Genomic DNA, 23,214 nt, shown 5'->3' with positions numbered 1-23,214 from the left:
AATCAGGTGCCCAGCTTCAGCAATGATGACATTCCCAGGGTGGCTCAGGAGTCCCCAAGGTCTCCCTGTGCATGGAAAGGGGATTTGGCACATTCATGAACAGGGAGATAAACAAGACTAACTGAAAAGCTGCTTTTATGTAGGTGGAGCACCAAAATCCAAAGATAAAAGGCAGATTCAAAGACTGGTCCTTGATACATTATGTGGCTCAAATGCAGACTATCACCAAAAAGAATCAGAAAAAAGCCAATTACATTTTTTCAATATTAAATCTTTATTATATACAAAAATATTTTGTTGGGAATTAACAGAATTTCATCATTTGTACATTAACATTTTTATGTTTGGCTGTGTTTATTGTGAAAATACTAGCTGTGAAAAAGACAAGGTGGGGGGGGTCTTAGAAAACAAGTCACAATTTAAAAACATCCCACATAGTAGCTGACTTTATCAGTATGAAGTCACAATGCTAACAAGTCCCATATCCTAGGCCTGCTCTACAGTACTGTATTCAAACAATTAGGTACTAAATAATTTCCAGGTTTATATTAAAAAATTCAGCTAATTCAGGTTAAGATTTTTCTTGTAGGAAGTTTTCAGCTAAAGAAACTATTTTTTACAGGAGAGCAGTTTTGAAAGTTTTACAAATTCAAATCCAGGTTAATTTAATATACTGTAGAGATAAAAAAACGAAACAGAAAACCATGAGAGCTTCCAACTGGCAAAACCAGTTGTGAGAAAAGCAAGGTAAGGAAATTCCTGGTGACAGAGCTCTAATACACATTTAAACCCAAACACAACCAAGATCCTACAGTTCTTAGCCCGGTGTAAGGGTGGAAAGCAGCAACTTTCTTGTGTTTTAAACCCCACAGAAGCAGTTCCCCTCCCTACACCACAGTGCACAAATGTTACACATGGGCAACACATGGGGAGTGGGGAAGGGATGCTCAACATGCATTTTCCTAGGGGGAAACAATATATTTCAACAGTTATCTCCACACATAATTGTGTACAAGACCTGAACCCAAAAAAACAATCAAAACCTTTTTTTTGCCTGTACAAAGCAGCACTGTTCATTTTGCTTTATGCTATGGATCATGTGAAAGGTCAGGTAACAGAGAGATTGGGTTTTTGGAAGAGGCTCTGCTGTATTCAGGTAAATGTTGGCTGCTTGTGGAGTAACCAACAGCTGGCTCAGCCATGGGAACAACCAAAATTGCATGGAAAAGTATTAGCATGGAGCTACTGACATAAAAAAGAAGAGGCTAAATGGGAGAAAGTGTTTCCAGGACTACTTTAACTCTGTTACCTGACCACTGTCCTAGCAGCAAAAAGAACTCCATACCCAATGAGCATAAGAAACAGTTCCAAATACCAAGAAAAAAATGACTTCAAGTGTCACTTATTCTATAAAATATAAATATTGCTGAACCCCTGCTAAATAAATTCCATTTGTAGGTGAAGCTACATCACAGCTGTCACCAAGCTGGGGTTTGTTTTTAGGCCTGTACCAGTAAATCCCAGCTACAGTACCAGCAAATAAACTGAGAATTCAGCAGCTGACAATGTAACTGTGGAACCGTATCCCACTGCAGAGAATTCAGGTAATTCAGTAGACACTGCCTGAATTGTTTGCAGCATTACCATGGAGCTTTATATATGTATATATATGGGTGTTTGTGTGTGTGGGCACAAGCATGCTTTTTTAATATGATCAGAAGCCAAAGCTGCCTGTAAAAATAACCAAAACTGATTATTTTACAACTGTTTTCTATTTTTACTTTTAGGATCTGTCTTGGGCCTAAAACAGTGAGTTATACAAGTCCTAAATACTGATGTTTTTGTTAACTACTATTTCCTCTATAAGACACAAATTGAGAATCCCAGACAATTTCCACCAGCAAGCCTGTTAAACATATGTGAAAACTAGGAAGTACAGGCCAAAAAAGAAGAAACCCAGGGAAAATAAAAAGAAGGGCCAGGACTTCACTTCAGCACTGTCAGTCACAACAGTCCACCAGAGAAAGTAAATTAAAGTAGCCTTAAGGATAGAACCCCTTTCAGTGGCCCAGGAGAGGTTTTTTATTGCAGGGAGAGGAGGGTGCTGGGAGCTGAGGGGTATTTAAGGCAAGAGGCCCAGCAGACTGCGAGTCTTTGATCCAGTACCCACCACACAGACACCAATAAAATGATCTCACCACTTCTGCAAAGGAGCATCATGAAGTTTGGCAATAACCATGTGGTACTTGAACTCTTTGGAATTGGGGTGAGGCAGGGAACCCTGCAGGAAGCAAACAGCCTGTACAGATGTGCAGGACATGGGACAGAGCCCCAGCCGTTGGTTATCCGAGAGCTGCACCCACAGGCACAATGGACAGGGGGGCAGCTGCTGCAGGAGGCACTGTCCATGCACTGGGACACGGCCTCAAGGTTCAGTGGGAGCAGAGAAGCAACCTACAGGAAGCCTGGCTGGGAAACCATGGGAGAGGTGAAGGGAGTTCATATTCACAAGATTGGCTCATGTGTTAGGACAGGTAAGAACCCAGTTCCTGATCTGTGGAGCGCTCTACTTGATGGCTCTCCACTGGTCCTTGAGCATTACAGAGGCCCACTGGGCTCAAGGGGGTACCTAGCCAGGGATTTTCTGTGTTTCAAAGAGAAAGAAGTTTCCTATTTCTTAGCTGAATCACCCTCTTCAAAAAACAAAACCAAACCCAGGTGACTTCCTGAGCACTGAGCTGCAGGCAATTTGTAAGCAAGTCACTTAGGTATGATTTTAGAAGATGCAGCGAGTAGAGAGGATGAAGGAAAAAACGTCACAATTTGAGCTCAGCCAAGATGTGACAGTTTATATAAACAGAAATTCAAAAGCAATGAGCTGATCTGCCATCCTGCTCCACAAAGCTTTTGTACAACTAAGTACACAGAGCTGCCCTGAGCCGAGAACACGGCACAAGTCACAGATATTGCCTTGGTTATGAACTTGATTTTCCTTGCCTACAAAGATCTGTGATTCTGCTCCGTGTTTACCTTCGTTGCAAAGGGTTGCAGAACATTTTGAAAGACCTTTATAAATCTATGCAAGATGATGTATTCCATTATAATTATCCCACTAAACTTGGACTGCATCTTGATGCAGAACCTAAAGCAGACCTGCTATAACACTTAGAGACAGCAGGTCATCACCTGGGTACACAATGCACCACAGTATTTACAGGAGAGTTGAGACTGGTGCACGCTTAAGTGAATTTTTGGTGAATTCAGGGAAATAACTTACAGGTCTTGGCATACTGACTGTACTTCTATGTATAACTTTTCATTCACAGGGCAACTACAGTGTTTCTTCTATAAGTCTCTATATGTACAGAATTTTACAGCACCTCATGCACTGTCCAAAACAAATAGAAATTACAGATAAATATAGGGTTTTTTTAGATTGAAATATCTGTATATTTAGAAAAATATACATTAGTAAACACAATAAACCAGGTAGAGAAGTGTACCAGTTCTAAAGTCTCACATGCAGGTAACATTTCTGGATTAAGTCGTGGTAGCTTAGTATGTGATAACCAACATGAGCATTTTTTGTTTTACCATCCACATACATATACACAGACAACTATTTGATAATTTACTTTTCCTAAACTACTTAAATATTTATCTTGTGATACATACCACATATCTTAAACATTTAGCAGCATCTTCACCTCGCTCAGACACACCTATTGTACTCTTTAACAGTCAATGTAAAGTTTTCCTGTTAGTATCTGGAAAATGAATGTTTAGTACAGAATGAGATAACATGAAATCCCAGTTATTTTAACTCCTTCAAAATACTCCAAACAGGTGTTTAATGAAATGTTTTTGCTTGCTCAAAATGAGCCTCTCATAGTGTCTTCTTCCCTAATTGCACAATGTACAACAGCTGATGCAGCACACCCTGGCAGGTAGGGACCGTCACAGCTGTGGATGGGACTGAAACAACACCAGCATTTCAAGAACCTCCAAGAACATTCTTTTCAAAAAATAGTAACTATTTTTCTCATTCCAGTCATTCTACCAGGTGGGGACAAACTAAGCAAAGTATCTGATGAAAATCTGACTATACCAAAACCCAAAACTACCACAAAGAAACAAAGCAATCTCCCTCCCCCTCTCACCATTAAACAATCCAATGTGAACACTCGAGATTTAACACACAGATGCACAGGGTGTGCTGTTTGGGTTTGGGGTTTTTTCCCCCCCAGCCTGGCACACACACAACCAAATCAGACCTGCAGATACTTCCACACCATCTTTGTGCCAACCCAAGCAAGTCACCTTCTCTTACTGCTTCAGAACTGCACTGCAGAATTGCTCACTGCCATCTACATCACCACCACCACCACCCAAAGCTCAGCCACAACACTCCACCACCTGACTTAAACCCACAGAGTGAACCTGAAGCAAACATTCAAGCTTTAGGCTTTAGCAAATATGTGACTATACTGGAGATTGCTAACTAGGGAGACTCTCTTGACAGTATTCTCCCTGGGATGGAAACAGAATGAGCAGAGAGAAGCTTTCCTGACTACACCTTGGTGGCTGTGTTTCATGTGTTTGGTTCAGTAAATTTACAGAAAAAAGATGAAAATAAGTGATGCTTGCAATATGAAGTACTGAGGTGTGTAAACTGAAGAATCTTTTCATTCCATTCATTGGGGAAGAGTGAAGTCAGCCCACTTTTGGCATCAGAAATAAGGGTATATTTCTAACTCATAATGAAAAGGCATCTTATCTGTCCAGACAGCATATCTTATTTACAGCATATGGAGGACTCCCATGACACAGTACACAAACACAGTTCAGCCATGTTCAGCACAGAGTGCCAAAAGCAAACCACTGAAATAGCCAAGCAACAGCCCTGCTGTCATTTGCTGCTACACACCACACTCCAGCCACTTCTCAAAGCAGCCTCTGAGCAACAGGATCACAGAACGTGTCTCCTGGGAAAGAAAACTACAAGTCCCATGCTGGTGCCACAACTGAGAGCTCTGCCAAACTTAAAAAAAAAAAACAGAGAAAACAATCCTGGAAAGCATAACAATAAAAAAGCAGTGGTACAAATTTTCCTTGGAGAATTTCATATTCCCTCTGAAAAACATTTTGAAATCTCAGTATTAAGAGCCAAGAAGATCTCCTGTGCTACACACAAGTTTAACTAACGTTTTCCATACACACACACTGGGATTTCAAGCCTCCTCTGTCCCTCTTTCCCCACAACAACCAACTTTACAGGCTGTGTAAAAACCATCTGTTGCATACGGGTGTTTTTGAGTTTTTTTTCAAACAGTTTTCCTCTACTGCATCCACTCAATTTTTTCTTTACCTTGTGCACATAAAAGTCTTTTGAGAGCCACAGGAAGCAATGCTGTTTTACAGTGCCTAAGCCTGTCTTCCTCCAGAAATAGTTCTGAGGAAGATGCCTTTTGATAGCATTCCAGGTCACACTTTGGTGTTGAAAAGGAATCCAGAGCCAGGTGCCTGTCACCAGATGGAAGAGGAATTAAACAGATGACTTCAGTTTAGACACCTAACCCAGTATGTGATGGTGAATGTGACTATATACAACAGCTGACAGTGTCATATAAAACATGGTCACAAAAAGAGCTCATCTGAGCAACAAGCTGTATTTTCCTTCTGTTCCCATTAATTTACATCAGCTTAAGTTTTGATCAATGAACCTGAACCTAACCTAATATGAATTATATCAATGAGCGTACTGAGGGGAGAATTGTCACTGAAAAGGAAATACACTGTAAACGAAAAAACCTATAAACAACATTGCTTTTTAGCAGTAAGCTTCCAATTCACAAGCTATCTAATGAAAAATGCAATTAAAAGCAATGTAAGAAAAAGCACAGAAATGCCATTACACAACACTCAAAATACAGCAATTAATCACACACAAATATTTAAAAGATAATTTAGAACCCAGCTAGAAATCACAGGAAATGAAGCCACAGATCACTACACAAATACAGAACAATGGCCTAAGAAAAGAAAATGTCTTTTTTTTTCTTTTTTTAAGCAATGTGTTTTCACAAGTATGAATAAATAGTCCTAAACATTAAGTGTCACCTACAAGGCTCCACATTATCAGGTTCTCTCTCAAGCTACTTCACCATTATTCAAATTGCACTGAATTACCTTGCGTATGACTTTCTAATGTCAGTACTTCAACTGTGATGGGCTAACAGATTGGCTCCCAAGAAAGCATAATAAGCAGCTTGCAAGGTATTGCTCTATGTTATTTTAGGAGACAGATAGAAGGGAATCTACACAAAAGTTATCTAAATCAAGAGATATCAAGAACTTTTGAAACATCAGGAATGCACCAACATTAAGCTGAAAGCAGCTGGAGCAATGGACCTGTGTTTTTGTTACTGCTTTTAATATTTAAAATTCTGCTCCCATGAAATTATTATTTTTTGAAGAAAAAAACCTCAAAGAAATTAGTGTTCTTTCCTAATAAGAGCTATAGACTTTTGATCAGTTAAACACTGACATTAACAAATTTTACAAAAATTGTTTCAAGTATCCTTTTTTAATCACAGTGAAAATGTAAGACCAAGATGTAAATGCTGAAGTGAATGAAAGTTTCTTAGATGAAAAAGGCAAAGATACGAAATCAAAACATAGAAAAATGCTTAAACGCATTTCCTTCATGTGATATGAATAGAAAGGTTATCTGTAAAAAGTTAGAAAAATTAAAATAAATTACATATTTAAGTACACTTTCTCTTCAACATTTTTATAAAAATTCAGAACAGTGTACTTTTGAATATACACAGAGTAAAAATGCACAGGTGCTGTAGGTTATCATCAGTATCTACACGTCACGTTTGCTGTTGCTGACTTTATTTGTTACTGAAGCTCCCTGTGGAACACTCAGTAGACCCAGCTGATGGGGACCCACTGGGGCTCCAGCCTCAGTCTCTCGATGGCCGTCTGCAGCTTCTCAAAGGCTTTGTCCAGGTTGTCATTTACAATGGTCAGGTCAAAGTAGTGGTTGTACGCTCGCTGGATCCGGGCACTCTCATCCACCGTTTTTTTCAGATCAGTGTCCTATGCAAGAGATTTTTAAGGATTAGCGAATCTAAATCTCACTAAAGATTTAAAGATAAGACTTGGCAAATCCTTAGAGATGCAGAAGAAGATCCCTTCAGTACATACTGCAACTGACTATTTAAAGCTAGATACCATAGACATTTTAAAAATAAGGAAAGTTTTCATTTATAATGCATTCACACAGAAATTGAGCTAAAATACATTGAAAGGGCTCAGAAAGTTCTGAGTGGTGTCAGTAATGTTAAATATGGCAAGCAAATGTTTGCCAATCTTACAATTTTGAAGAAAATCAATAGAAGCACGTGAACTTGGGCTGGTGTGCACGGGGAGCAGTTAATCACTTTGTAAGGGCAACTGATGAACCAACCAGAATAAAATTAATGCTTTAGGAATGACTGAGTCAATCAGTTTTGTAAATATATTTGTGTCCCTTTTGTTTCCACAGAAGACACCAAAAATCCAAGATTTTAAATTAGGATGAAATGAAAGACAATTTCTAGCAGAATAAAGCTCTAGAATACCTTATGGCTCTTAGAGACAACATTTTAGCCTAGCTCACCTGACATCAGTCCCTCATTTGTAAACTACTGATACATTACTGTAGTCCTGACCTGAGCTGCAAAATATGCAGGAAATTTATATTCCTACATGATGAAGCCTTTATAAAGTGCCTCTGAGCACGTTTTTGTGTTTTGTTAGTCCTACATTCTTTAAAAATTCCTCTCAATTTTTGTGCAACATCAGTTTTTTGGAAGTAGTTATGAGATTTGTCTCCCTTTACAGTAATTATTTCAGTATTTGCAAGTCCTTATACAGCTGTCAATATAAAAACCAAAATGAAAAACTAAGTTTGTCAATAGCCTTTCCTTCACAGTGAATGAAGGAAACAAGTAAATGTATGAACCCAAGAGCCAGACTTTTTGTAATGGAATGGGTTAGGATGCTAGAAATAATACAGCCAGGTCTAACAAACTGTAATACTTTAAATGACATTTGTTTTTCATTTGTTCAGGAAGCACAAGAATATGAAATAGCAAATCATACTCCATATACATGTGCAGGGATGCGATGCAGAATCCATAAAAACACATAAATGCATATCTGAAATTTAACGAACCTCTCTATTATTTGTAAGAAGTAATACAGACCTAAAGATGTCCCTTAGGGAATCAAATATTAGGAAGTGCAGGAAATTATTTTTATACTTGTCTGGATAGTTTAAACCTTGCCTTCTTGTATATGCACCATAAAATTCAGGGTTCATTTGGAGCAGGAAAGAGGGATGACTGACTGAGCATCCACAGAGATACTAGAATGCATAATAACTAGAAGCCATGACTAAAAATTATACACTCATTTAAGTGGAAATACTAAACCACCCCCCCCCCCCCCCATTTTATAGCTTTGAGTGCCCTGTCAGCATTTATTCAAGATATTCCTATGAAGCTGCAGCACTGTCATTATGAGCCATCAGCAAAACACAGCTTTTTTTCTGTTGGGGAGTTAGTTGAACTGCTTCATCTGGCTTTTTTTTCTTTGCTCCTGAAGCTGGGAAAGTTCATGCCCACACAGAGTATTTATACTTAGCTGCATTGGAGGAATCGTCTTATTTCCCTCTGCTACACACAGTGTCTCAAGAAAAGGAGGGAAGATCTAATGAACAAAACATACCACTTCACTTTATATGACAAATCCAAGGAACAACAGGGGAAGCTGTTCAACACTTCTTATTCTGGCAGCTGTCAGCCACTCTCAGTGCAGCACATGATGCTGCAGCAGTGAAAACAAGGACAACCTGCATTCTTGGGGTTTTTTCTGGGTTTTTTTTGGGGGGGAGTGGGGGTTGATAGTTTGCTGGTTAGTGAGATTTTTTTGCTTTTTCCTTTTTTGACACAAGCTGCAATATCTTTCCCAAGCATTACACATTCCATTTGTAAAGCACACACATATTATAAGACAAACAGGAACAAAAATTTGGGTGGGGAGGGAGATGGGAAAGTCAAGGAAAGACATCTGCATAAAAGAACAATTGCAACCATGAAATATCTACCATTTGCTGCAAATAATCAAAGGTGACAGTTCCCAAAGTACACATTACAAGTAATTTTTGTAATCAACACTTCTCTGTAAGAGGTCTATTTTTAAGAAAGAAGCAATCTCCCTTATACATAATATTTGATTAACTTCTACTAAGTAATCAGCAAAAGTCTTGCCTAGCTTTTCTAAGAGACATTTGTTTCAGAACAAATTCCACCTAAAATGAATGATAAAGAATTTTTAAAAGATCTAAGAACATCTTGTTCAAAGAAAACTAAATAGGAAATGATCTGCTTACAGTGAGAAGTTTGGTTGTAATTCCAGCATCTACCACAGCCTTGTGCATAGCTCGCAAAGTCTCTAACTCTGGAGCAGCAATAAACACCACATAGGGCATGAATTCTGAAGTCCTCAGAATTTTTAGAGCCTAGAGGCAAAGAAAAAGAAAAAAAATTAAAGTTTGAGAGTGACTCACCACATCTCCCCCTTACTTAAGGGACACAACAAAACTCATCTGTGATGATGGGCAGCAATACATAAGTGAAGATTCTTATTTCTATTTTGGAAATTCCTACATTGCCTTTTGAAATGCTGAGCATCATTCTTTCCTTGGCTAAAAAGATTATTTATCACTCTGCAAGACTCCTCTTTCATGCAAAATTTAAGTTGGGTATTTTCCACCTTTCTAATCCATTCCAAGTAAGTGCCACAAACACAGGAATTCAGCTGATAATTGTAACCTTGAAACCAGATAAGAAGCCTTCAAATTTGAAGGCATCTCTCTTCACCTCTTCAACATTATAATCCCACACATGTTATAATAATAACATTATAAATCATATACCTGTGGATTCACATCCAAGATGCAGGTCCTTCCTGTCTGAACAACTTCAAGGATGGAATCAATTTTGGTGCCATAAAGATTTCCTTCATATTCTCCATGCTCTAAGTATCTGCCAGCTTTAATATCCGTCTCCATTTCAGCTCGTGACACAAATCTGTACGCCTGCCCATCTTTTTCATCATCCCTTGGCTTCCGTGAAGTAACTAAACAAAAAATTAAAAATATAAATTGAATGTTTTCATTTTATATTTGGAATATAAATATGAAACTGGACTGCCTATTAAGTAGGGAGACTATAATACACATTGTTATACAGTTGTAATTGCTCCATGTACACGTTTATTCTTCATTCTAGATAAATTTTAGAACTGAGCACAGCCCCTCCTGCTGGATTAGAACTCAACACCAAGAACATGCTTCTCCCCATAGAGCACTGGATCAATTTCATCCCTTTCCCACCTCCCAAAACACATCCTACACAAATCTGTTTATGAATAACCTGGAGAATTTTCTTCTAATCAAAGACCAACTAAGTTTACTGGTTCTCCCACTTAAAATCTGAAGTAGAAAAAAAGGTTCTACATACAATAAACTGGGTATTGCATGTGCATGATTAGACTAGCAGATTGGGGAAAGTTTACTTTTATGCCTTTGAAGAATGTTTAACAACTGTGCTGCATTACTTACATATATTCAAGCATCTATATAGCATTTTAGAGAAATAAGTAATTCTGAAGGCCTTTTTGAAATAGAGTAAGAATTTTAGAAGCAATAAAAAGCCTCTTACTATTTCGCCAATATAAACTAATGGAATTCCCAAGAGAAGATTTCTTTTTAAAAGTAACACTGAGAAGTCAACCTTGTTATCAGGCCCATCAACCAATTTTAAGTGCCCTGGCCAGTTTTGATGCTAGAGATTCAGCAAATGAGAGAGACTGGTTCTCTCATCTTGCACAATTCATCTTTCAGACCTGTCCCTCCCTCCTATTATTATCAGATCTATTTCTTGCCCACTGGAAACAGAAGGGAACAGACTGTTTTCGAAATTCTGAAAAGTACATGTCAGGAGAATAATAATGTAGCTAGAGTGGGCTTCTCTGGTCAACAGCCAAACAGGAGGGAGGAGTTAAAAAAAAAGGTTAATGAGCAAAGCATCTGAAAGAAAGGCAAGAAAAAATGCTTCAGGTAAAATAAGTTTTTTTCTGCTATTTATAGGGGGGGAAATAAAAGATCATGTGCTTAAGGCTAGATATATTAAAATAGTTATACAAATCTTGGAGATTACAAACACTTCAGTTTTATTGGATGTTTGCTGCTTTTCTCTACATTTCTAAACTAAGCAACAATTTATAATGCCTAGTCCACAGGTGGAAAACTAAAAGGAAGACCTGAGAAACGCCACTGGCTGTTCATTACAGAAGGCTACTGGGAACTTATGGAATGACCTCAGTAATGGATGGCGACTGACACTGAGGAAACCCTGACTGAAATACTGCACAGACAAAAACTGGCATTCTGCAGCATCAGTACCATTTAAGTGCTAGTTACAAATGTTTTCATGGTCATATGTTAGTTCAGTTTTCTGAAAACAGGAAGAGCCTTTTGTTTTCCCACTCTATACAAATTTTATGCTCTGACAAAATGACTCCAACACTGAATCACAAGGATAAACATCACCTACTTTCCAGTTAATCAAAGGATGATATTACATTCAGAATCCTGAGAACTTACATGGCACTGTAGTTCCAAATCTAGTAGGATTCAGCACAATAAACCTGTTCTTCAAACTCCTTCGCCCCACTCCTTGGGCCCCAATCAAGACCAGGGTTTTCCTCTGAAAAGGAGGCATTTTGGCTACTTCCTCATATATCTGGATTTCATGGCGATCAAATTCTACATTGAGAAACGTACAAAAAGCTTTAATACACACTCAGGGCTGTAAGAAAAAAAAAATTAAGTAGTCCTGTTTATCAACAGACCCCATGTGAATACAAACAGTGCTCAGAGGGCAGTAAGTTTGGCACAAGACTTCTAGCTTTAAATTGGTTTGGGAATAAAATAGTTATTTCTCCATGGACAACGTAAGGTCAGGTTCTCTCTTTTACTTCCAAGGAGAAAGTCTGTGTTTGATCAGAAGGGGAAAACTGTGACTGACAATTAGTGAACTTCCACAGAATCATGGGATGGTTGAGGTTGGAAGGTACCTCTGGAAGGCATCTGGTCCACCCCAATGCCCAGGACCACATTCAGACCCTTGTTGATTATCTCTAGGGAGGACAACTCCACAGCCTCTGTGGATAACCTGTGCCATTGCTCAGTCACCCTCACAGTGGAAAAGGTGTTTTCTGATGTTCAGAGCCTGTGTTGCTTGCTGGCTCTTGCCCTGTCACTGGGCTACTCTGCAAACAGCCCACCCAGCTCCATCCTCTTTGCACCCTCCCTTCAGGTATTTCTACACATTGGTGAGAGCTGCCCTGAGCCTCCTCTTCTCCAGATTGAACATTCCCAGCTGTCTCAACTTTTTCTCATGGGTGAGATGCTCCAGTCCTTTCAACATCTTTGTATGTCCACATCTCCCTTGCACTGTGGAGGTGCCCACTCTTAGGTGTGGCCTCATCAATGCTGAACAGAAGCAAAAAATCACATCCCCTCAGCCCACTGGCAACAAACATTTCACTGTTTTTTCTTAACACCCACTCCTTTTTCTCTGATTTCCACCCACCAAATGATGTATGCAGCACAGCCATGTCTGCACTGGTTGCTATTGTTTTTAAACCATAAAAACTATCTATCAAACTTATAATCTATCAAACTTATAATCAAATATTTTACTGCAAATCTTTAGCTTTGGATACACTACACTCTGCGAGTTTTGACACCTAAAGAACATTGACTTTCATGTAGTATTAAGAGATACCTGCATTTCTTGTAGTGAGATACATCATCTTTTTCTTTTTTTTGCTGCTTATTGTTCCACAGAAAGGCCCTAAAAATAAAAAACTAGATGAACTCACAATTTCTGTTAATTTCTAAAACTTATTTATATGAATACATGAAATTTTAGATTAATACATTTATAAGGACTATTCTAGAATTGTATATATCCTAGGGCAAGAAATTACATCTATTTACAAACCCATCAAATGGTACAGGAACAACTGAACACATAAAAAAATATTTTCCTAGAAAAGAAAGCAGCTGAAAAATTCATGTTTAGCTTATTAACTTTCTGTGCATACCATACAAAAACTTTTTAAAAAGTGCACACTGCCTGTCCCACCTCATTCAGCTTTTCATCACCAGGTGGCAAAACTGATTCATGTATCTTTGAACACTAAACAGAGACTTCACCCTTTGTCCTTCAGCAAAAGCCAAAATACGAAATTCAGCATTTCACAATAATCTGTGTAATCTCACACAGCAGTTTTTCTATTATTTATGAAGGTGGGAAAAGCAAAACAAATGGAGTCAGAGCAAAATCTACTCCTGAAATTTATTAAATCTCACCTGAGTTGTCCCAGTCCCTCCTAACAAAAGCCTTCCTCTTCTCTTCCAGGAACTGGCTAGGAATTAGACCTGCACTTCCTCCTTCTTTGACATGACTAGCCTGGGAGGGGAAAAAAAACCCAAACAAATAATTATATTTAACTTGCAAGAAGCATTTTTCTCATCAAGATGGTGTTGACTGACTTCCTCATTGCCAGTTTCTCAGTGGTGAGTGTTGATACATTTACTACTGAGACTTAAAACTTCAGAGTCAGATGTAAATATTAAAATTCTCTTTTACAGGAATAGTGTCTTGATATTGAGTATTAAAATTTAGAAAATGTAAGTAAAATAGATGCAAGTTCCATCACTGGTTCTCATTATGTTAGTAAGCTCCTCCAGACATAAAATATTGGCATAAAATTCCCAAGTGGAATTCTCTGGCTCCAGACACTGAAGTCTCAGGTGACAAAAGTCAAGATTGCTAGTATACAGTATACTTATTTTATATTCTTGAGCTGCTCCAAACAGGCTTCAGTACAGTTTATTAACTGTCATTTCCCAGTGAATGCCAGTAACACATCCCTAATCATGCCTTCAAGCTTTCTGCACTAAGCAACTACATATTTAAAATCTTAGTAACTTAAGCATTCCCAGTGATGAATTGGCTAAAATATTCTATAAAATAATTTCATGGCAAGCTCAATTCTCAGCAAGCTTAACACACACAAACACAGTTATGAAGTGTCTAATTCTCCATAAATCTTTTGCTTGCAATAAATCCTTCTTTTGCTAACAGGAGATGTTTGCTTTTCAACTTGTATGCTTTTATCTATGACTAACTGATTTTTTACAGTATGAAGTTTTCATTAACAGTCCAGCATTTCTAGAAAGCATGAGGAAAAACTAAACTTCTTTTTCCTGGGGCATGATCTGCATAGCAATACACTATACTGATTTAACACATTTCAATATTGCCAGATTGAGTGTTGAAGATTTATTTCTCCTGGACTCCCACAAGTTACAACTGGAGAGACTGAAAGGCAATACAGAAGTCAGCATGAGAGCTAAACATCAAATTCCTCCAGAGTTTTGGAGTGTCTACTTCTGAAACTAATTAAGTTGGCAGCAATAAATTCTCAGCCTTTCCTCACACTTTTTATTGTCTTTCTTTCTGTTATTACTGTCACTGAGAAGCAACAAAATTCAGCAGCTGCTTAGGTATGTTGGAATCTTTCTGTTGCTTTTAAAGAAGTCATAAATCTTGTTCTCACGTAGTCTGGCTCTCTTCTGCTTGTTACCTTGCAAAGGGTGAGCAATGTAGGGGTCGAAAGGGAAATTAATAATGCTATACTCTTTGCCAGTTTTGAGGATCTCAGTTGAGAAAAGGGTCTTAAAAGTTCACAAAAGAGTCTTAAAAGTTCACTTGTCCCATTTTCAGAGGCACTGATAATATTTAATTCTGTGAATAGTGTCTTGTAAAAAATAAACATAGCATAAGCACTGGATTACATTTCTACTGCAGGACTGAATGTAGAAATACCACCTTAAAGCAGGATGAGCTGTTAATATTTGAAACACAGTGCCACACACTGTGACTATGAGCATGCATGATGCACAGCTCACAGACACTGACCACTGTAGAAATAAAACATACAGCCTCTCCAGACAGCTATTCTCACTCCCTTCAAATCCACAGGATTAATTTCTCTCTCTGCATCTCTGAGCACTCAGGAAGGGGTCCACGTCTTCCACAGCTGCTGTCAGGGAAGGCTTACCAGAATTATAGTCAAACTAAGACTTTTTTTCTAGAAATTGTCCACCTAGATTTATTTGTGGGAATGTCCAGGCTTATGATACAAGAACAAAGACAAATAAACACAACTAATAGTAAAATGAGTGTTACATATACAATTTAAAACATTACTTTTCCTTTAGTATTTCAACTTCATATCTTTATATTAGCTTGAAATTGGATTGAAATATAATTTTTTTTTTGGTGTATCTACTGTTAAATGGAAGTAGATCATAATTTAAAGAGTTTATTAGTAAGGCACCTACTGATGCTTTTCAGTTTTTTATTTTACTTATTTTAATCTTTTTACCAACCTGCCACCAATTCGGATCTTCCCGGTTTACAATCTGAAGAATTTCTCCTTTAGAAAATTTCAAACCTGCTTCTTTGCATGGGATGAGGTTGTCATTATATGGATTATAATCAAAATGACACTTCACAAAAACCTGAAATGTGTAAAAAGTAACAAAGCTTAAGCATTATAAAATACATTCTGACTAATCTATCTGTCAAACTGAAGTAATGTCTTTACCTACAGCATAAAAACCTTGACATGATCCAAGCTGCATTTGGCATGTAAAATACAATCTAGGGGGAAAAAGTTATTCACCAACTGGGATAGAATAATCAATGGTGCAAGCCTTGGCTGAAGTAGCTTCATGATAAAAATTAAAAAATCTGTTCCATTTGGACATGGTATTACAAAATGCTCATTTTTGCATTTCAGTGTATACAACTCAATTAGAATTCTGACTTTTAACTACTTAAAAATACAAACAAATTATTGGAATGTGAGCACTGTATTTAAGGCTTGTAGAATCTTAACAATTACTTTTAAATCATTGAGTTCATGGCAAAAAATAACAGGAGATGCAGCTGCTTAAGACTCAAATTTGATGCAGGGGAAGAAACAGTAGGTTGCATGACTGAACTGAAAACAGCTTTGACTCTCTTTGTACCAGGCTGGGGAGTAAAGGAAGCCCTGCACCTGCCTCAACAGAGCACATTCCCTCAGCCTCTACTCAGTGGAAGTCACAGGCATTAAGACCCACTACTTGAAGGAGCATCTTATAGGGTGCTTCAAAGGACTGATTCAGCTCAGGAAGTCACTTCTGCCATGGAGAAATTGACAGCCTACAGCAACAACAAAAGGATAAGGAACAGCCACCATCCAAGTTCCCACTGAAGTCAGAGAGTTCAAAAGCCTGTCTGTTGAATTAAATATGTTTCTGAATTCTGTTAAACTGATTATTTTGACACTAACCACATTATAAACACACACACACTTCACTGCATGAAGTGTGATTGTGGTCAGGTCATCAGAGATCACTTAAGGTCAAAGAAATGTGCTTTATATGTGGCATACAAATGCCTAACAATTTTAAACACTAATTTAAGTTTTTCAGGCAGGCATATTAGGTGAACAAACTCATCTCTAAAATGTAATTAAAAGTAAATACAGGTATCTAAATTTTACTCTTCCTCCTAGCATTATATTCATATGTCTAATCCAGAATCTTAGAGAATCTTACACAATAAAGTACTCAGCAGAAGTTCTTTTCACAGAATCATCAGAAATGTGCTACTGACCTGTTGAGGAATGACAGTGTCTCTGTAGCTGGGGAGAATTTTCAAAGTGACACTTCCACTGATGTTTTTCAGCAGTTCTTGCAGTTCTTTTGGGTTGTTTCCAACCTCGTGGCCATTCACCTCTTTAATAATGTCCCCTACGTGCAGAAGACCTTGCCGATCTATCATTCCTCCATGAAGAATTCGGGCTATTACCAGATCGTTGTTCTCCACTCTGAATGTGACTCCCTGAAACAGGTACAGGTCACTCAGTTTACCACTGTTGGAACTTCAGTTTCATTTTACCATTACCTCAAGCACAAATACACAGCTGTGGGATATTCCACTCACTCCAATGAAAACAGTTACAGCTACTACAGTGTTAGAGCTCCTGATACAGAGAAGCATCAAGTGACAGAAGTGCTTTCACACAAGATTTTCATAAGACTGAAAAATTACTGCTGTTTTGATTGCATGCAATCCTTTCATCTCATATCAAGATGTGGTGTTAGTCAGTTTTGCCAGCAGTCATTCAGGCCAGTGACTGCCTAATCACTGTCCCATTACTTCTTAGAGAGAATGGGAAGGAGTACACGAAAGTATCTTCCTATTTCAACCTCTCAATACTGAGCTTATCACCCATTAAATTACACAACATAATGAAAACACTTAAAACATAATGCAAGAAATCAGATATGTGCAAACATTTTCACTAGCATTTTAAAGACACACTCACCCTCAATTACTTACCAGTGGCTCTCCTGCTCTTTTGTGAATTCCAAGGATACGAATAGCATCTACTGGAACAACCTGGTTGTTCACGGAAGAATTATTGACTTCTGGGCTAGAAGGAGGGGAATCATAACATTTTGAAGCCACAATATCATGTGCTTCCAAGAGTGACTGCAAAGGAACAGAAAAAAATCTTTTTTATAGTCATGAAATAACTGTTTGTGAAAGGATTTAGTGCTGAATTACCACTGAATCTGTCCTTTTGGGATCAGGTCATAATACCATTACTTCACATGAAATAAAGCAAAAACGGACACAATAAATGCTCACATGAACTGATAAGCCTATTGCCTTGGCAAATATCCTATCTTGTACAGAAAAATGCTGCTTCTTAAGGAAATATAGGAGAAATGTAACTAAACTGGGAGGAATGTGTGATGTTACAAGGGAAGAAGACACAAAAAGGAGTACCTAAAATAGTCTTCCACCTAATGAGACAGTATCTGAGCAAATGGTTACAGTAAATGAACAGCCCACTGCAAAAAAATGAAGATAACTCATCACTAGATACTTGTGTTTAATGCAATAAAATTTTCCTCCACAGTAATTTGGATAATGACAAGTATGCAAGGATTTCTAGCTATCTGCAGAATGAGTGCTTCCTGCTTGCATAAAGCCAAGGCAGAATTCTAGTAACAAATTAATCCAAGCTTACAGAGTTTACTTTCTGGAAGACAGGAGCTCAGACCTTAGAGTTAACAGTGTTTTCTCCAGTCCATATACGTAAATATGAGGTAGAACGAAGAGATCCAAATGAATATAATCATGTTTGGAAGACAATGTAATTTAGGCATGATTTTTTCATAAAAAATATCTTAGGATAAAGAAAAATGTGTAAGGAAACACATACAGGTAAAGCAAGATCAAACTTGTGCACTAAGACAGTGGAGACTTGCAGACTTTCTGTCTTTCTGTCACCCTCTAGTGTAAGGTGTCCCTGCCCATGGTGGGGGATCTGGAACAAGATGATCTTAAAGGTCCCTTCCAACCCAAACCATTCTGCAGTTCTATGAGAGGAACAGGGACACCTGATAGCCATCATACGCAGTAGTCCAAAGCATCCTACAGCACAGGGAGTCACGCTGACAGATACACAGAGAGCAGCAGCAAGCAGAAGAGATGCCTACTGGGCCTCCAACTACACAGCTTTCTTTCCAACAGTGACTGGTCAGATATGGTCTAAAGGCAGGTTACTGACTGTGTCACAGAAGTAGCTAAAAAAAAAAGACACCATGGGACTATGACTGATACTGACATGCACATGCCAGAGGAAGACAGCAAACTACCAGAAAGCAGAGCAGGCGAGCAGGTAAGAGTCATGATTTGCTATGCAGTCTGCTCCATCCTTCTGTAAGCCACCTCTAAGCTAAAGGCTGTGCAACCACATCAGGTTAGTGCTAAGCTCAGCATGCAAGCCCTCAAAATGTCACAAACCTGAACAGTCATTTTAATCTGCCCATTACACGATGAACCTGCTGATATTTCAACTTGAGGTTAGAACGAAGTATTAATTCACCAATTTTGCCCCTTCCATTAAGACTGTAAAGACAGCTGCTTATTGTGGCTGCTCTGATACTGTGGACACAAACCAAATCAAATTAAATAGGAAAAACAATCATTTATTTAAATTAAGCAGCTGTCAGATGGTAGCAATTTCTAATTCTTCACTATCCAAGATACATCCAATCCAGAAACCAGGAGAATAGATCTCTCTGCCAATGTTTGCAAGCAACATATTTTTGGATCTTTCTGCATTTCCAAAATGAAACTAATTTGCATCAGCAACACATTTTTACAGATTAGCATAAAACTCATAAAACCAGGTAGATACAATGGTATGAAACTTCCAGTTTTCTTCTGGTCACATGCTAGAACAAATTGTCCCTGAAGCTTCTGACCACAACTCACTATACTTCTCATAAAGCCTCACACAGCTGCCTGGACAGGTCTCTGCCCTTTAATGGTAATGCAATTTATAGATTATAATCTGATCCAAAAAGCCTACTAAAATAACAGTCTGTGTCATCCTTTTCAAATTAAAATGCTCCATAAAATTCTTCAGTTCTTAAATCTGATCCCATTTCACATTCTGATCCTTTTTAACCACTCAGTTTTATGGATAAGCATGAATTCATACAACTGCTACTTAACCATCTCTCAGTCAAAGGATCTTTTTCCTATTTCCTTTTACACAATGCCTGAGTCACAGAAGGACTATCAGGGACTGCTCACAACTTTAAAGTGTTTTCTTTAAGAAAAGTAGTTCATGGGTTTCCTGGAGGCACAGTTAACTTATTACTGTCCCACACCTAACTCTCAGGTCTGAAACTCAAGAATCTGTACCAGTTTTATGAGCCTGTTTCCAGCCAGCCAGGTCATGACCTACAGGCCTGAAGAACACTTAAGTACACACACCTGGCAACGGGGCCTTGCGTCTGTACCACTGCCAGACTACTTGCCAACATTTTGTGTCTTATTTGGGGAACATGGCTGAGGGAACTGAGAAATACAGTTACATGAACTTCTCTTGTTTCTTTCTTGTGATACCCAAAAAAGTGATATCCTGTGCTCCTGCAACTCTAGAGCTCCACTGGAATCTGACCTTTCCAAACTGGTGCTGGAACACTTATAAAACCACTGCCAAAGTCTGCAAAACAACATGGACTGATCAACAACCAGAAAACGGTTCAAAGTTTCCTCCATACAAAATTTCCTCCTGTAAACAGGATCAGCTGATTATCCAAGACTGGATAGCTGTAGAAAGGTTCTCATGAAAAAATGCCAATATTGTCAAAAAAAGGCAGAGGAGAACTGCTACAAATCACAAGAAGTAATACACAGTCCAGTGGAAACACACAGACAGTATGGTCTCTTTATGCAAGACACTGTCAAAAAACAATTCATAAACTTAGAAGATATTGATCTCTTTACAGTAGTTTTCTGTAGCTGCATATATTTTGACAGGTAAAAAATATTTTAAAACATAATTGAAAATTCAGTAAACAGAGAACCATTAAACATGCAAGGCTCTCTGCAGTACTGAAGTCAAGTTAAAACTCAACATTTGTTTCTCATTAAAAAAATTCTCAACACAATCAAAATATGTTATGAAGCACTGCCCTAAATAACAGAATGACCATTTCTCCAATTCTGATCCAAAAGAACAATTAAATTACAAACTGGGGGCTGTGGTGGGAGGGAATACACAAGAGTAGAATGACGCTATAGTCTTCAATTCAGGCCTCCTTTCCTAACATTTTAGGCCTAGAAGTATCTAAAATATTTCCTTTCCTCTCTTATGCTCTAAATGTGTGCTAGTCTTCCCTGATAACCTTGTTTAAATATTAGAACTTAATAAATAGACTAGAGACTCCTAATGTTCATGTGAAAAGAACACATTTTAAAGGCTCTCCTGGAAAAGTGAGGGAATCATTTATGACCCTAGAAAAATCAGAAGGGATGATAAGAACACAGGAATATGTAGGGAAAATAACCCTATATATTAATATCTGTCTAGGAGACAATTTAAGATCACGTTTTCTAAATGAAACATTTTAAAGGTATGATCAGCCCTTATAAAGCTAACTAGTAGAACACAATACTGGCTGCTTTTCAGATTAAGTATTTTACTGCCAGCAGAATCTATTTAGGATGAATGGTTTAGCTAATTCTTGAAGGGTGAAAGTAACAGAACAAGCTCTTCCAAGAGGAAGTAGAAGTGATTTTTCTGCATGTTTAACCACTCCAACAGTATGAAAATTTTTAACTGCTGTTTCTTTCCTCAAGAAAGAACCTCTCTTACCACTCCTGTGTTCTGCTCTCCAGCTACTGCCTGGTAAGACTTGCTGCAGCCTTTTCCATGTGCAGCACGTGCCAGCTGGCTCTCCAACACATACTGACCTACTGGCCAGCCATCAATACTATGAAACTCATTAGAACTTTCACACTTTGACCTCTAAAAAGTTCAGTTAAAACTGAAAGGGGTAAAGAGTGGAAGGGATGAAAAAACAAGGAAACAAGAGGAGAAAAGAAAGGGAATAATAATACAGCCAGGCATGCACCTGTACTCCAGAGTTAGTCCTTCCCAAATGCTCTTCTACAAAAATGTGTAGAAAAAATGAAGTCCTGTAATTTGGTATTTCTAGCACTAAATGCAAACACACTACTGCACTGATGCCTTGTATATCCACATTTTATACTTGTATGCCAAGGCAGGTTACAACTGTAAGGTGAGACTGTGATAAAGTGGAACCATTCATTTGTAAAATACAGTCAGCCTCTAAACCAATTACACAGTCGTGTCCATAGAACTTTTAAAGAGTCAGGTTGGATTGTTTGTACTTTTATAGAACTGGAGAAAGGATGCAAATTACTTTTTCTATAAATGCAATTGACATTGTATTTTTACTCTTTCCCTTCATGCAGGATTTGGAATATGTCTACTTGCACCAAATAAAGCAGAAATGATACCACTTATTTATTGAGTATTTAGGTAATTTTCTGTTTCCTTTTTGCAGAAGAAGACACACAGATTTCCCAAGCCTTAAAAAAAGATACCATATCTACATTTTGGTCCGCAATTTGTCCCAGAAGTACTTCTAGAATGGTCTTAACTATGATATCAGTTCAATAAAAAATAGTACTTTGACCTCAGCTGATTTTGTTGCTTGCACATGGGTAATGGAAGTGCAAAATTAAGGGCTGAAAATTCTCCCTAATTTTTGGCTTCAGAAATGAATCACAGCAGATATACTTTGAAGAAGTAGCAAGGTGCTTTTGCCCATACACAGCAGCCAAAACTGCTCATTGTTTCTGCAAATGAGACTGAATGCCTCACAACAGGCACACAGAAAATAAATTTTAAAAATACAAATTAAAACTTCTTCAGACTTTTTTTTTAATGAATTCCAATTCTGACAGAGTGATGAATAGGCCAGTTCCCCAGGGCAGCATTTAACTATCTTAACCACCTATTTTCTCTTCCTTTCACACTTTTTTGTCCTTTTTGTACAATCCAGACTTTGCAGCAAACAAAGTTGCACTGCATTTTTCTTACATGCCCATGACTCACCCAACACTACAGGGAAAGAAGCAGCATATAAGCAATAACCATGACATGAATATTTAAACTAGGTTCCAAGGAAGAGTCAACAAACTGCAAAACTAAGTGTGACGCTGATACTAAACAAATCAGAAGTTTCCATAAAACCCAGAATGACTGGACAAAATGGATCACGGGAAAGCATCAACATGCTTAATAAAGGAAGTTATGCTTCTCAAATCTAGTCAGATTCCTTGGAAGAGTCACCAACAAGCATGGCAACAAGGCAGTTAGAGTTGTTAATGTAGAACAACTTCCATAGCCCTTTGGCAGAAGTCTTTCAGAAAAACAAAACTATAACAGGATAAGCAGTAAGGGTTTCAAATGGAAGAAAATATTGGTTAAAGACAGAAAAATTGGTGCCAGGAATATGGTATTTTTAGTCTTCAGAATTCATGTCATCAGGTGATTTCCACAGGCATCTGGGCTCAGTTCTACACCTGCCAATATACTGACATGTCAGATAAATGGCCTAGGAAA

The 23,214-nt window shown here is 38.0% G+C and overlaps 2 protein-coding genes across 4 annotated transcripts in view; one reads left to right on the top strand and one right to left on the bottom strand.

Annotated features, from left to right (window-relative positions):
* The window catches only part of GSDME (gasdermin E), a 39,175-nt gene extending 24,543 nt beyond the window's left edge, over positions 1 to 14,632 (top strand). The window contains exons 11-13 of one of the 2 annotated variants that reach the window (XR_013181567.1): positions 11,352 to 11,501; positions 13,548 to 13,705; positions 14,459 to 14,632. The gene's annotated coding sequence lies outside the window, so the exon portion shown is untranslated. The remainder of the gene's footprint in view (positions 1 to 11,351; positions 11,502 to 13,547; positions 13,706 to 14,458) is intronic. The other variant, XR_013181569.1, reaches the window with a different exon arrangement.
* The window catches only part of PALS2 (protein associated with LIN7 2, MAGUK p55 family member), a 58,612-nt gene continuing 35,648 nt past the window's right edge, over positions 251 to 23,214 (bottom strand). For both annotated transcript variants that reach the window (XM_077176128.1, XM_054640817.2), the window contains exons 4-12: positions 17,592 to 17,744; positions 16,863 to 17,090; positions 15,587 to 15,718; positions 13,499 to 13,598; positions 12,909 to 12,977; positions 11,723 to 11,884; positions 9,992 to 10,194; positions 9,446 to 9,574; positions 251 to 7,107 (exon numbers count right to left, since the gene is read on the bottom strand). In XM_077176128.1, coding sequence (XP_077032243.1) covers positions 6,931 to 7,107; positions 9,446 to 9,574; positions 9,992 to 10,194; positions 11,723 to 11,884; positions 12,909 to 12,977; positions 13,499 to 13,598; positions 15,587 to 15,718; positions 16,863 to 17,090; positions 17,592 to 17,744 — 1,353 coding nt within the window. In that variant the 3' untranslated portion in view covers positions 251 to 6,930. The remainder of the gene's footprint in view (positions 7,108 to 9,445; positions 9,575 to 9,991; positions 10,195 to 11,722; positions 11,885 to 12,908; positions 12,978 to 13,498; positions 13,599 to 15,586; positions 15,719 to 16,862; positions 17,091 to 17,591; positions 17,745 to 23,214) is intronic.

The sequence above is a fragment of the Agelaius phoeniceus genome, chromosome 1, assembly GCF_051311805.1.
Source record: "Agelaius phoeniceus isolate bAgePho1 chromosome 1, bAgePho1.hap1, whole genome shotgun sequence".
NCBI classification, from domain to species: domain Eukaryota; kingdom Metazoa; phylum Chordata; class Aves; order Passeriformes; family Icteridae; genus Agelaius; species Agelaius phoeniceus.
This window is presented reverse-complemented; position numbering and strand designations above follow the sequence as displayed.